The 16,067-nt window shown below is 37.3% G+C and overlaps 1 protein-coding gene across 1 annotated transcript; it reads right to left on the reverse strand.

Moving 5' to 3' along the window:
- Positions 1-804: 804 nt before the first annotated feature.
- LOC133526313 (glyoxylate reductase/hydroxypyruvate reductase-like) lies at positions 805-10,889 on the reverse strand. Its single transcript, XM_061862867.1, has 7 exons — positions 9,754-10,889; positions 5,828-5,970; positions 4,984-5,173; positions 3,831-3,994; positions 2,912-3,076; positions 2,349-2,474; positions 805-1,830 (listed from the first exon to the last, which is right to left on the reverse strand). Exons 1-7 carry the CDS (start codon positions 9,840-9,842, stop codon positions 1,712-1,714), a joined length of 996 nt encoding a protein of 331 aa, XP_061718851.1. The 5' UTR covers positions 9,843-10,889; the 3' UTR covers positions 805-1,711.
- Between the last annotated feature and the right edge of the window lie 5,178 nt (positions 10,890-16,067).

Consider the following 16,067-nt stretch of genomic DNA (forward strand, 5'->3'; position numbering starts at 1 on the left):
CTGGAGCCCCCTGTAACGCCCCCAGCGGTAGGCCCCTGACCTGTGAATTTTTTTATCCAGCAATGATTGTTTTTATGTAGGTTTTTGAGAAGTTTTTTACGAGAACCTATTTTTTTTGTTACATAAAACCATCCAACGGTCCAAAGGTTTTTTTTAATGTAACACCCTCTCCTATTTTAGGCAATGTTTTTATATCTGAAATAACATAAGAGTTTTAGATGATTCATATATGTAATATTAAATTAAATAAATAGTTATAAGTACGCAATGCGAGTATCCCATACGCAGCCACATTTTTTCACTAACATTTGCAAGCGTAGGTCCTACCGACTGCGCCATTTTTAGGGTTCTGTACCAAAAAGGTACAAAAGGAACCCATATGGTGCGACTCTATCCGTCCGTCCGTTCTCCTGTCACATTGTTAAATATTTAGAGAACTAGGTACTTATTAAGCTATCGATTTGAAATTTGCAATAGTTATGCACCCAAACATATTACTCGTAAACGTGTTATTTTGTATTTTATTTTTATTAACAATGGAAAATGCACAAAATTAAGAGGGGGCAAAATTTCAAATTCTAATTAATAGGTCAATTGGAGTGTCATTAAAAAAGCTCTAATTGAACATTCCAAAACTTTTTTTTCATAGTAAAAAAAATATTTATGAAGGAAAATGTAATATAAACCATTCTTCCCCCTTTATCTCCGAAGTTTACCAATAAAAAATTGTTACATTTTTAAGTACACAATATTAGCATTATCATAAATATTATAGGAAAAATAAAGAAAAATAAAAAAATCACACCTTGATAACTATATTTAATTATCTATAAGCATTTTCTAATTTAATTCGCAATGTTACCTTACTTATTACACGAAAAACAAATTTCAAACAAAATAAAAATAAATACTTAAAACTCTCGCGTTTTGGGGGCCGATTTTTTAATTTCGACCACTCGATTTCCTGTATTTTGTTCAATAGCAATCTCCACTACTAGGCATTTAAATTCTCCTACCTATTCGAATTGAAAACGAGTTGTCAATATCACTTGATTTCCAATTTCTATCACTCGTATTTCAAAAATAGCATTGCGCCGTTTTCCACAGATTTTCGAGTGACGAAATCGAGGGCTTGAAATTCAAATACGGTCCCTTGTACACATATTTAAAGTCATTAACGGGTTTAACGCGATTAAATTTAATTATTTTACCTTTTATCCGACGTTTCAGCCAGGTTACACGGAAGACATTAATGAAATTTAATCGCGTTAGACTCGATAATGACATTAAATATGAAAACAAAAATTGTTGATATCGGTTCACATGATAAAGAATTATCCCTGAAAAACCAACATTTATTCAGCCAATTTGATGATAGATGGCGCTGTACACAAATAAGCTTAGTATATACTTCCGGTCCAAATCTTTCGTTTTTACTCGTATGTATAGTTACATGAGATAAATGAAAGTTTGTACAGAACCCTCGGTGCGCGAGTTAAACGAACTCTCACTTGACCGGTTTTTTAGTATGAGTGTGTGATAATACAGAATATACAGACTAAACGATAGATGGCGCTAAAACACATAATGCCATAAAGAGGATTATTCAACTGCCATCTATTGGTAGGTTAAAATGAAACGAAAATTAGTTTTACTACTATATTACACAATTAGCATAAGGATGTTTTTGAGTTAAACTAATTTAATTAAACTAGATAACAGGATTCATCATAGGCTTCCCTTCCAAAGCTAACAATATGTTATTGGCTGAAATTCTAGACATCATGTTCCTGGTCTCGTTTGTAGCGCTGCCCAAATGAGGTACAATAACTGTAAAAAAAAGGAAAAAAAACATTAGAAAACTTTACACATACTCCAAATAACTAATTGCTACATCATTTATTTGAAATTGCAATTAAAGAAGAGGTAATTTGGGTGATAAATGCAATGTTCTGGTAGCATCTAGCTAATCTCTAATAATGGAGACAGGAAGTGGTCATAGGAACTCTGCGATAAAACAACGCAACCACAATGCAACTAATTGTGTTTGGGGTTTTTAGAATTGTCTCGATGAGTATTAGTTATCTGTGGAAAGAAAAGTACAGTCAGCGATAAATGCTTGTACCAAACATTACATTTTTGCTAAAAACTTTTTTTTTTCTTATGTTGATATAAACATGCTGTTTTGTCTGTGATACTAGCGAATATGGATGCAAAATTTGAATCCGTTCACACTTATGTGTATACAATTTTGAAAATAGGGAAGCCTAAGTATATCTTCTTCGGCTCCGCTACCTTAGCTATAAATGTACAAAAAAAAGTTTAATAAGAGCACTTAGGGCACTCACAACAATTGGGCAATGAAATTAAAGGGTCGTCCTTCGGAAGAGGTTCTGGAGAGGTAACGTCGAGTCCTGCCGCGAAAATACGCTTTTCTTTCAGAGCTCTATATAACGCTTCCTGGTCTATGACACCTGTGAAAGAAAAACAACTAATATTACAAAAAAAAAAAGAATTTCAACTATAATCTGGATTCAGTCATGTTAAGGCAAAAGGGTTATTCTCTGAGAATATGTCTGCGGTTGCGTCTAATTGCCACAACTATTTTTATAAATTTTGTATGGGGTCGCGGAAATTAGCATGCAGACATATTTTATGAGAATGACCCAAAAATGCCAGGTTTTTTAGGTCCAATTAACCCTACAAGCGTCTGAATAGGAGATATCTAAACTATCCTTCCACTCTCTTTGTTAAAACCCATCCAGATGGGATGATCGAATTGACAATTTGATCAGACAAAATATTGGCGCCAATCCCATCGCACCAACATGTACTTAAGTTCATAGTGAAATCGGCGAGCCAATGCCCTTTTTGCGTCTACACCACCTGATTAAATAGTCAAGTATCTTACCTCCTCGAGCTATATTAACGAGGACAGCGTTCTTCTTCATTATGCCGAGTCTTTCGTCGTTGATTAAATGCTTGGTTTCACTTGTGAGCGGGCAGCACAGGACTACGTAGTCGCTTTCCTTTAGCAGTTGTTCTATGGGTACTCGTTCTGCTCCCAATGCTTTGGCTGGCGAAACAAAATCGTTAGGTGAAATAAATTTTAAAATTAAACTACCTATCTACTTAATTTGAAACGAAGCGGTTGTGGCCTACCGGTAAGTTGTGCGACTTTTAAACTGAAAGTCCCACCATGTTTACGACCATTTTATAGTATCTTTAACTCGTTCGTGATTTTCCTGTAGACATCGTAAAGCCAAGGGACTCTATAGCTATTTTTACGCTGCACCCTTACAGGTGGGATACACTGTTTCAGTAGGTACTTAAGCCTTAAATAAGAACAGGATATAAATAAATAAATAAATATTGTACATTTTTACACAAATTGACTAAGCTCCAGTAAGCTCAAAAAGACCTGTGTTGTGGGTCTGGGTACTCAGACAACGATAAATATATATATATACTTAAGTACATAGAAAACCCATGACTTAGGAACAAATAGCTGTGCTCATCACACATATAAATGCCCTTACAAGGATTCGAACCCAGGACCATCGGTTTTATAGGCAGGGTCACTACCCACTAGGCCAGACCGGCCATCAGGTCATCACATATATGTAGCAGAGTCCTTAACTTTGATTGTATTGTCCACATAAGTGTAATCCGGGTTCAGTCATGTTAAGGCAAAAGGGCCATTCTCTGAGAATATGCCTGCGGTTGCGTCTATTTGCCACGACTCTTTTCATACATTTTGTATGGGTGGGCAACTAGACCGCGGACATATTTTTTGAAAATGACTCATCTAACTTTATCGTAAAACGTACCCTCAGGTTTCTCAGTCCTTCCACTATAAATGAACCGTTTCACATCGAAACCCTTCAGCCTCCTGACGACGGCTTGCCCAACGCCTCCGAGGCCCACGATGCCCACTGTGCTGCCCTCGATGTCTTGTCCCAGCATCCATTGCACTCCTTCTTTCCATGCGCCACTGTTGGAAACGATTTGCTATAAGTAAGTATTCCAGCACTATATTTTGGTTCAACCTTAAATAAATCGGGCACCATTGCTACTAAAACCAAGACAAAACAAGACAAAGACAATACAAAAGCATTTATTGCGAACGTATTACATATTTCCTAATAACAGAATATGGACCCTGCTAGGGCGCAGAAATCATCTCGTTAAATGACATAACAAACTACTACAATACTTTACGTAAAATTATTTGAGATTACAGTAGTACTTAAGGGCTAAGTTACCTACTTTTATATAGCATATTAATTTAATATTCTTCAAAAAACAAAATGGGAACACCATGGATTCAAACTATATACTTACTTAGAGCAAAAAATGCAATGGTACCTACCTACATACCTTGAAAAATCTATGTTATTCTAGTAGGCACTGAACATGAAGAACGACTAAAGATAATAAAGTCTAGGAAAAACGGGAACAGCCAAGGATATTTATAAAAATACAGACCGAATCAAAGAAAAGATATTGTAGATGTTGGACTAACCAATAGAGGAAGCTTAAAAAAAATCAAGGACTGGAGAGAACTGCACCAAGAGTTATCACTTGGCTTTATGAAAGTTATCATCATAGTCAATTGGCTGAAAGCTTGTCGAGAATTAAAGAGTTGGAGCTTGGAACCTGCATCTTAAGAATTAGAGTAGGCTGTTGTAGTATAAAATAGTGTTGGACACAACTCAGATACCGCACGATCTCATGTTGTGTGGTTGGGTAATCCAGAGGTCAGCGGACTTTTTAGAAAAAGAGCCAACCGCAGAAGAAATCAATTTTGAAGAATTACAACGCGTCGCAAATGTTATTCTGCGAGGTCGAGGAACCTAACCTCCAAGTGTTAATCTTTTGAGTGACTTGGAAAGCCGCAATTGTATCTCCAAAGAGCCGTGCCTCGCAGACCCGTGGTCTAATCTATAGTCCGTAAAACATGTATAAAAGGGTATCACTTGCCTCTCCAATTCTTCTACCCCCTCCTTGAACCTTCTGGCAGCTCCTATAAGCAGTCCAACGGCGATATCTGCCACTGCATTATCGAGGACCTGAACTGTATTGCCGAGGCGCAGATCGCGCTTTTTTATCTCCTCTATATCTATCTGGTCCAAGCCAGATGACATCGTTGACACACATTTTAGTTTTGGTCCTTAAAAAATATACAGTGATAAGAATCGCCATAGTTACGGTCTCCTGAGTCATATGCGTAGTCATATGCTTATATTTGTCATTAAAATGTTTGGCGATTTTAATGGTTATATGTTTGGTTACGGTTGTAACAGCCCTTTCCATAGTATGTAATCTACTTAGCGTATTAATAAAACCTGAGAAAAAAGGTATTGACAGATAGACCGACGGACGGACGGAAAGTGATCCTATAAGGGTTCCGTTTTTTCCTTTCGAGGCGTACCTCCGTACATAAACCGTAGAACCCAAAAAATAGTTGACCCCTCCAATTAATCAAGAAATGCCTTGTGCCTTATCATTGTCGTAGGTGGAGCTTTTAAGGACTATTACATTTACCCGATCGTCGGATACCGACTGCAAAAAGAGAGGGAAATAACATATACAATTCTCTGACCCTCTCAGCAGAAAGTGTACAGCGACAGGTTAGATCTCCCCTTTTAATGACGCTCTTCAAATCAAAGAGGAAAACTTATTTACTTCATGGTTAAGTACTTAATCTAATTCATCTCACAACAGTTTAAATTCGATTCTAATTCATACTTTTTAAACTGGACATTTCGACATATTGGGACGTAGTTTTGCTTATTACAATAAATGTCTAAAATTAAATACTAACCAGCCAAGTCCAAACGAGTTCCAGTCAGTCTGTGCTTCGTATTCCAAATTATTCCATCATACTTTTGCTCTTTCAACTCATTTTCTATTGCAGGCAAAATTTCAGGCTCATGGTCTATGTGGGGCACAACAGTTACCTCAACTCTGAAACGAGAAAGAAAACGTTATATTTTTAATTTCAAAATATGAAAGCGGATGGCGCTTCTCCATACAACGTAGTCCCCATTTTCCTTTCTGGATATTGACATGGAAAATATTTTTACATACCTAATTTGATGTATAGCTATGCCCCTACGTTTGACCTTTTTCGATTTTTTGATTATTGTAGAAATTAAGAGCGAAAAACAGATTTCATACAAATTTTGAAATGCTCCTAACTCTTAATAATTAAAATTTCGAAAAATCAAGCGTAGATAGCTGTGGTTGATAATGATATACAACTATTTGTGTCAAAATATTTTCAATAATGCTAATATCCAGAGAGGAAAATGAGGATAACGTTTGTATGAAAAGACGATTTCGCGCGCGTCCTCCACTTTCGTCTTTACGGACATAAGGAAAACATAAGGATAAAAATGACAGGGCTGTGAAACGCAACACTTTCATTCCTTCCTCGAGAAAACATAAGGATAAAAATGACAGGGCTGTGAAACGCAACACTTCCATTCCTTAGTCGAGAAAACATAAGGATAAAAATGGCAGGGCTGTGAAACGCAACACTTCCATTCCTTAGTCGAGAAAACATAAGGATAAAAATGGCAGGGCTGTGAAACGCAACACTTCCATTCCTTAGTCGAGAAAACATAAGGATAAAAATGACAGGCCTGTGAAACGCAACACTTCAATTCCTTAGTCGAGAAAACATAAGGATAAAAATGACAGGGCTGTGAAACGCAACACTTCCATTCCTTAGTCGAGAAAACATAAGGATAAAAATGACAGGGCTGTGAAACGCAACACTTCCATTCCTTAGTCGAGAAAACATAAGGATAAAAATGACAGGGCTGTGAAACGCAACACTTTCATTCCTTCCTCGAGAAAACATAAGGATAAAAATGACAGGGCTGTGAAACGCAACACTTCCATTCCTTAGTCGAGAAAACATAAGGATAAAAATGGCAGGGCTGTGAAACGCAACACTTCCATTCCTTAGTCGAGAAAACATAAGGATAAAAATGGCAGGGCTGTGAAACGCAACACTTCCATTCCTTAGTCGAGAAAACATAAGGATAAAAATGACAGGCCTGTGAAACGCAACACTTCCATTCCTTAGTCGAGAAAACATAAGGATAAAAATGACAGGGCTGTGAAACGCAACACTTCCATTCCTTAGTCGAGAAAACATAAGGATAAAAATGACAGGGCTGTGAAACGCAACACTTCCATTCCTTAGTCGAGAAAACATAAGGATAAAAATGGCAGGGCTGTGAAACGCAACACTTCCATTCCTTAGTCGAGAAAACATAAGGATAAAAATGGCAGGGCTGTGAAACGCAACACTTCCATTCCTTAGTCGAGAAAACATAAGGATAAAAATGACAGGCCTGTGAAACGCAACACTTCCATTCCTTAGTCGAGAAAACATAAGGATAAAAATGACAGGGCTGTGAAACGCAACACTTCCATTCCTTAGTCTAGAAAACATAAGGATAAAAATGACAGGGCTGTGAAACGCAACACTTCCATTCCTTCCTCGAGAAAACATAAGGATAAAAATGACAGGCCTTTAAAATGCTCCTAACTCTTAATAATTAAAATTTCGAAAAATCAAACGTAGATAGCTGTGGTTGATATGATATACAACTATTTATGTCAAAATATTTTCAATAATGCTAATATCCAGAGAGGAAAATGAGGATAACGTTTCTACGAAAAGACGATTTCGCGCGCGTCCTCCACTTTCGTCTTTACGGACATAAGGAAAACATAAGGTTAAAAATGGCAGGGCTGTGAAACGCAACACTTTCATTCCTTCCTCGAGAAAACATAAGGATAAAAATGACAGGCCTGTGAAACGCAACACTTCCATTCCTTACTCGAGAAAACATAAGGATAAAAAAGCGGCCAAGTGCGAGTCGGACTCGCCCATGAAGGGTTCCGTACCATTTATGACGTATTAAAAAAAAACTACTTACTAGATCTCGTTCAAACCAATTTTCGGTGGAAGTTTGCATGGTAATGTATAACATTTTTTTTTTCATTCTGTTATTTTAGAAGTTACAGGGGGGGGGGGCACACATTTTTTCACTTTGGAAGTGTCTCTCGCACAAACTCTTCAGTTTATAAAAAAATATATTAGAAACCTAAATATCATTTTTGAACACCTATCCATAGATACCCCACACGTATGGGTTTGATGAAAAAAGATTTTTTGAGTTTCAGTTCTAAGTATGGGGAACCCCCAAAATTTATTGTTTTGTTTTGTTTTTTGTATAAAAATCTTAATGCGGTTCATAAAATACATCTACTTACCAAGTTTGAACAGTATAGCTCTTATAGTTTCGGAAAAAAGTGGCTGTGACATAATCGGACAGACAGACGGACATGACGAATCTATAAGGGTTCCGTTTTTTGCCATTTGGCTACGGAACTCTAAAAATGACAGGCCTGTGAAACGCAACACTTCCATTCCTTCCCCGAGAAAACATAAGGATAAAAATGTCGGGGCTGTGAAACGCAACAATTCCATTCCTTACTCGAGAAAACACGAATAATATAAGTTTGCCACCTGAGGCCCATTTCTCGAATGATATTTGACTAGTATTATTAATTAGTCGACGAACCATCAAATCGTATGGGTTGCCATGACAATACAATAATAATATTAATGTATAATACCATTCGACAAATGGACCCTTGTGAGATGTGGACTCCATTTTCCGATAAAAGAAAGTTCAGAATTAGAGTCTGTCCAATAGATGGCGTTGTCGTCAGTTTTTCGACAATCATATGATATCAGAGTGTCATGATAATTTGTTTGAACAATCTGTTACCATACCATAATGTTTAAGTTCCTAATCGGCAAATTATTTATTAAAAAAATACTTTCAATGTGTCCGGGTTAGCGTTGTTCATAACTATTCCAAATTTAATATCGATAGCTTAAGTGGTTCTCGAGATATTTAGCGATGTGACAGACAGACGGAGTCGCACCATAAGGGTTCCTTTTGTACCTTTTTGGTACAGAACCCTAAAATCTGTACCATCCACACCAAGCGTTGTAAGGTAAGTAAGAATATATATATATTATACTACGTCGGTGGCAAACAAGCATACGGCCCGCCTGATGGTAAGCAGTATCCGTAGCCTATGTACGCCTGCAACTCTAGAGGAGGATATAGTTATTATGCGGGAGTGCTACGCTAAAAATTTTGCTGTCTGTACTCGTACCTATGCCTAAATTTTCGTGTTAAAATAGTACATTACGATACAAGTGCGAAAAATAGGAAATTCGAAACGAGTGGCGATAAATTAAAACACGACCGAAGGGAGTGTTTTAAATCGACACGAGTTGCGAATTACCTATTCGCACATGTATCGTACAACGTTTTACAGTACATAATTATGGCCCTTTAAATGTTCGACACAGTAACATAATATGCTACTTCTCGCACTAGTGCTATAAAGTAGCCCCATATGTACTGTAAAATAATTATTCGTTTGATCGCATGACTGGCATAAACTAACAAATCACAATAGGTATGTGTCTATCTAATAAATTATTTAGATATGTATATCAATGTTTTTGTTCTTGAAATTATAATAATGTTAATGAATGTGACAACACTAATTACGTAACATTAACGAAAGACAACTTAATAGGAGGAAGGTAAATTCAATAAGGCGGTACTGCCATGTATAATACAAATGTGAAACATAAACATATCTAATCTAACCTACTCTAGATAATAAAAAAATATAACTTACTGCTTTTTCAATAACTCCAAACCAGCAGCGGGAAATGTTTTATTAACCACTAAAACTTTTCTCAGAGCCATCTTTTCAGAAACACTCATGCGTATGCATGCATGAGTATAAATTAAAAATGTGTGAATACTAGTGTGTTCTTTAGGTTATGTATGTGTGTGTTACTCGTATTTATATCAGTGTATCTTTATCTATATCTACTTTAAATGTAGATACTGACGCAAAATTGTAAAAGTTGTGAAATATAAAATTAAAATTGAGACTATTGTTTGAAAAAGGTGCTAAATAGGTATGCACCGCTGATACGGTGTTCGAGCGTCTGAGATAGATAGTCGTGACATAGTGGCCTTGGCAGACATCTGTGGGGCTAAGATGGTCGGCTCTTTATCATCTGTCACCATGCCTGTCACGTTCTAACAAGTATGTAAGTGCGAAAGTGACGGATGACATGATAAGTGATAAAAATGCGATCATGATACCGCCGCTGTTTGTGTTGATACGTAACACAATTGAGGTATTTTAAATAGTTATGAATGAGGCAGATCACGTGTTCCGCTACAGAGGGCCTAATAAAGGCGTAATTAGAGTGACAGCGAAAGATGCCCGCCATTTTGGAATTTCAGTGTTCGTGATAGGCTCTGTGTTGTGATTAAGGTCATACATACCCATACAATAGCCCATTGAAATCTTTTGAAATAAGGGTTGCCTGGGATTTTTAGGGTTGCGTACCAAAAAGGTACAAAAGGAACCCTTATGGTGCGACTGTTCGTCCGTCCGTCTGTCTGTCTGTCTGTAACATCGCTAAATATCTCGAGAACCACTTAAGCTATCGGTTTTTTTGGAATAGTTATTATGAACAACGTCAACCCAGAAACATTGAAAGTATATATATTTTTATTAACTATGGAAAATGCCCTATATGAAGAGGGGGCAAAACTTCAAAGTATAGTGACTAGGTCGAGTGGGGTATCATTTGAAAGAACTTAAAGTGTACATTCTACAACTTTTCTTTTTTTTTCATAGGGGAAAAAAATTATGAAGGAAAATGTGAAGAAGTACCATTCCCTCCCCTTATGTCCGAAGTTTACCGAAGAAAAATTATGAAATTTTTACATAATATTAACAGTACTATACATTTTACAGGAAAAATATAATCGGACCTCTATCTTGATAACTTTTTTTTATTAGATAACAAAACGCATTTTCGAATTCAGTTTGCAATTTAAACAACTTTACGTGTGTAACACACTTGAAACTATGAGATTACATTAAAATCATCTTTTTTCAAATAAAAGAATAATTTTTGAAATCGGTTCACATGATAGAGAATTATCCATAGATTAGTATATATTATTACTGCAAGAATTATCCTCGAAAAACCATCATACTTGTAGGTGCATTACATCGAACAATAGTTAGACAATTTGCCGATAGATGGCGATGTACACACATATTCTTAATATAGGCTTTGAGGCAAATGTACTTGAGGTACTTTTGATCAAAAGTGTTTCGACTTTATCCGCCTATTTACACGAGATAATTCAAAGTTTGTATGGAAAACTCGGTGCGCGAGTAAAATGAACTCGCACTTGTTTTTATATTCAAAAATGACGAAATGCTTAAATAAGAACGCCGCCGTCTATTCGACAATCACCCGGAGGGCCAAAGGTCAATAGATTGAATTTAACATGAGCATTTTGTCACTAATTACTTATTAAGAAAACCAGCCGACTCATATCAAATATAAGACGTAATGTAGCATTTGAATGGGCTACTATATGTTAAAGTTTTTATGTATGTGCTAGTAGCGACCCCAACGCAGAGTTTTGCGCAATATTCCCTATTATTCCAGCTGATCTCTCAAATACAATTAAATACGCTTTACTGAAAATTATTCAAATGGTGAAAAAAGTACCTATGGCAAACCCAATTTGTCAGTAAATAAGAGGAAACTTTTTTTAGGTCCTAGTACTAGCGTGAGACAAAGACAGTATGATTCTCTCTATGTGTGTTTGAAATGAGATAGTTCCTGGCCAAACCATAATTTATTTATTTAAATTAACCATGAATTAACCAAAAAAAAAAAACACAAAAAATATGTTTCAATTCAAAATATTTATACATATGATTGCGCCCTCTACCGACGAGTAGCAAAACATACATGTCCGGTTGCAGTTATTCCTACGTCATAATTTGACACAATGATTCAAAAGATGTCGCTACCAGTTGTTAATGTACCAATTTGTGATGCATAGTTTCATATACTAATAAATATGGAAACAATCTCGCGCCGATTACTTGGAAGGCTGTTAAGGAACTTTGAATATTTACTTCTTTAAACTTTATTGCACGAAATACAAAAAATGATGTACAAATGGCGGACGTCATGCCTAATGACATTCTCTACCATCAACCATCGGGCTAAACAGAGATAAAATCTAATATCTCACCTTGATTTGGTCACCTCCTGATTATTGCATGCGTACATGCCGAGTAATATCCAATCACAAGTTAGTATTTTCAAAATTCGAATAAGTAGTCCTCCTAGTTCCGGACTAAAATAATTTACCACTTTTGGCACATTTACTATAGGATTAAAACAGCTGGCTTATTGATGTAGCTGTACCTGGAAGCCTGGTTTAGAGATCTTTTTCCTGGCTTCCTTGTAACGTAGACAGAGTTGTATGAGGCTATTTTCGAGGGCTGGATTGGCAGGTCTGCGTTTCGACTACGAAAATAATAAGCGTTTTGGTAACAAAACTGCCCGCGTAGTCAACGTGCCAATCGTTTGTCGCACTAATGTGTGGAAGAGTGATAGAGAGAGATGACTACGCTACGCTACGGAGCATTAACGCACGTTGGCTAAGCACCCTGAAGCGTTGTTTTATCCCTTACTATTGATGCTAAATGAATCTAAGGACGTACCACGACGTACCTAAGAAACTTAGGTACATAATTACATTCCTACTCAACTAGGTACTTAGGCAGACATATCTAAGCTCGCTCGCTGCTAAGCGGTCATCTTCGAATCTAGGTACTAAGTCATTTGAGGAAAACCGCCTCGCGACATTAGACGTAAAACGCCAAATACGCAAGGCAAGACCTAAGCTCCTACGTGTATACATGCAACACGGCCGGTAAACAGTACTGTGAATGTGAAAGGGTGTTTAAGAGCAAGTTTGGCCCGGCCAGCCACATAAGAGCTCATAAGAGGCAAAACCCTTGATTGCTGAGGTCCCCCTCATCGAAATCGATTTGGAGGACTATAGTAAACACCCCTATAATGGAACAGGCACCAGTAATGGAATGGTATAGACAAATCCTGTAAAACAAGTATTTACCATCAGTTTTAATCGCTGGCAACATTTTTCCTTAAACAAGAGCCAAAGAGCTGCTTAAGTTTAATTTTTCATTGATATTTGTTATTTTGAAAATGAATGGCGCCATACATTCCATGACTGGAGCAAGAAAACCACAGTTTTAATTGGTTAATAATATTGAAACTAATTGCAGTAGCTCTAATTAAATACATAGAAAACATAAAGGACGAATTGGACATTCAACTTTTAAAGCGTAAAGCGGTAGAAATTTTACAGGTGTCGGTGAAATATCATAAACACTCCAAATTTTCTCTTAAATGTTCCATGATTGGTGTCGTTAACATATATATATATATATATATATAGCTAATAGTTGACATGTGGCTGCAAATTGCCGCGGTACGCAGATGTGTCGTTTTATCGCTAATGTCCGTTAGATTAGCTAATAACAAATGCACGTGCGTCCGTCTGTGCGCGGGGGTCTGCACGTTCCTGCCACATGCACAGTTTTTATAGCGGTGGTGGCAAACAAAGGTACAGTCTGAGAACGGGGTTGAAATTAACGGAAATCCAAAAAACCGGACAAGTGCGAGTCGGACTCGCTCACCGAGGGCTCCATACTTTTTAGTATTTGTTGTTATGGCGGCACTATCACGGTTCATGAGATACAGCGTGGTGACAGACGGACAGACAGGCAGACGGAAGGACAGCGGAGTTTTAGTAGCAATATGTCTATATATATGTAGTAATATAATATGTGTAACATTGCCAATGTCCAAAACTAAGAGTTATCCTAAAGCATAAAATATGTAGTTATTTTGTTTTCTAAATTATTTTTTTCACTGCACCCACATTCGAAAATTTCTGTTTTGCCCTATGATTGACTGGCAGAGAATGATTTAAAGGATTAAGGCTGCCATTTGTACTTATTTTTATTGTGCAATAAAGTTTAAAATAATTAAACGGTCTAAGCATGCTTAGAATGCGTGTAGACAATTTTTCAGAACTGAGACGGGCTGTATCCCAACTTAAAGTTAAGTGTGAATTAGGTAGTGTGAGCCAAAGTTAGGTAAACGAGCAGACGAAATTACCGCCCATGGACACCTGCAATACCAGAGGGGTTGCAAGTGCCGGTTAAGCCGCTGCGTTAAGAGGGAATACCAGCTGAGCCCTGTCTAAGATTTGAGAATTTTAGGTAAATATCTCCGTAATTAAAACAAAAAATATTACTTTGCTAATCCGCGAGAAAATAACGTGCTAGTCAATCAGTGCTAACCCGCTATACTTACTTGCGTATTTTACATGCAGTTAATGTTCACACCCTACCACCGCAAAAATAAATTCGCAAATAAATATAACAACCCACCACCAAAAGTACAAACGCCCGACAACTGAAACTGACTTTTCACCCGCGCGAAATCACCTTTTCATACAATCGTAGTCCTCATTTTCTTCTCTGTATATTAACATTATTGAAAATATTTTCCCACAATTGTTGAATATCAACCATAGCTAATGCCCTATGCCCCTACGTTGAGGTACCTATTTTTTTCGAATTTTTAATTATTACATGCATTAAATTTTTTGTATGAAAGCTGTTTTTCGCTCCTAATATTTATAATAATACAAAAATCGAAAAAAGCCAAACGTAGGCGCATAGTTATGGTTAATATACATCAAATTATGTAAAAATATTTTCCAAAATGTCAATATCCAGAGAGGAAAATGCAAACTACTTTTGTATGGAGAATCTGCCGTCCTCTTTTCTCTTAAAATCTGTCAGGTTTTACCAGCCCACGGTGTATATTCTGTCGCTAACCCTGCAGAAGCGCCCAATATCGACCGCTCGCGGCGCCGTACAGTCGCGGCAGCTCCCAGTCGCATAAACACTCAGGTTTTCCGCTAATGCTTCTTTGGGGAACTTCGGAACGTTAAGTGGTTGGAAATTGGCGAAAATATGTTAGCTCTGTTCTGAGCGTAGGCATACATAAGTGTCAATCAAAATAGTAGTAGAAGTAGGTTTATAGCGATTGTAGATTGCGAAGGTGAGAAAATGTGCCTATGTTACCTATCTAAATCTAATCCATGAAACTACGTCCAAAAGAGAGGTATGGGCATTGTGAATTTCATCTCGCTTTGTGTGGTAGGGCACAGCCAGTGGATGTCATTCCAGATCTAGAGCAGAGCCCAACTGGGGAAGTACCTCCACCTTACAGAAAACCGCAGCCAAATAACACTAGACCCTACTCATAGTGTTGTGTTCCTGCCGGTGAGTAAGGTTGCCAGAGCTCAACGAGGGGGGGGGGCGGGTTTAGGGTCGGCAACGCGCATGTAACTCCTCTGGAGTTGCAGGCGTACATAGGCTACGGAGACTGCTTACCATCAGGCGGGCCGTATGCTTGTTTGCCACCGACGTAGTATAAAAAAAAACAAAATAAAAAAAAACACGTCAGTACCATCAATTACCGTCCTTACATTTTCTGGCATGATAACTTTTGGAATAAACCCCATCATAAACATATTATCTTCTATTTTTTGCATCCATGGAACCTTAAAGTTTGCGCACTGTATGGTTTCAAAGGAATTATGAAATTAACGCCCTGCCAAGACTACAATATCAAAAAAGTGTACTTACAGGTTTTCAAATAATCGACAACGCTCCTGTGACACCGCTATTGTTCCAGGAGGCCTAACCAAGATGCCAATCGTTTGCGCCGTACCGAACGAAACACTAATGTCTCTCTTATTAGAAGAACATACTTTAGGGTATTTAGCAGAATAGTGGAGCTGATAGTAAAAACTCTAGTGTAGTCACTTTTGTACTTGTAAAACATATCAGACATCAAACACCTAACTACTTTAATCCACCCTCTTAATAGGACAATTTGCCAGGGATACCTGGGAACCTTTTAACTTCGGGCTAAAGCACTCTTAGTTAAGATGTCCGCCATCATTTTATCTGTTGACATATTTTACCGTATTTCAACCTTATTA

The sequence above is a fragment of the Cydia pomonella genome, chromosome 16 (genome assembly GCF_033807575.1).
Source record: "Cydia pomonella isolate Wapato2018A chromosome 16, ilCydPomo1, whole genome shotgun sequence".
In the NCBI taxonomy this organism is placed as follows: Eukaryota; Metazoa; Arthropoda; class Insecta; order Lepidoptera; family Tortricidae; genus Cydia; species Cydia pomonella.

Coding starts and splice junctions, on each gene's coding strand:
- LOC133526313 (XM_061862867.1), bottom strand. CDS start 9,842: ATGAGTGTTTCTGAAAAGATGGCTCTGAGAAAAGTTTTAGTGGTTAAT. Junction 5,971..9,753: donor TTGGAGTTATTGAAAAAGCA/GTAAGTTATATT, acceptor TTCTCGTTTCAG/AGTTGAGGTAACTGTTGTGC. Junction 2,475..2,911: donor CGTTAATATAGCTCGAGGAG/GTAAGATACTTG, acceptor TTTCTTTCACAG/GTGTCATAGACCAGGAAGCG.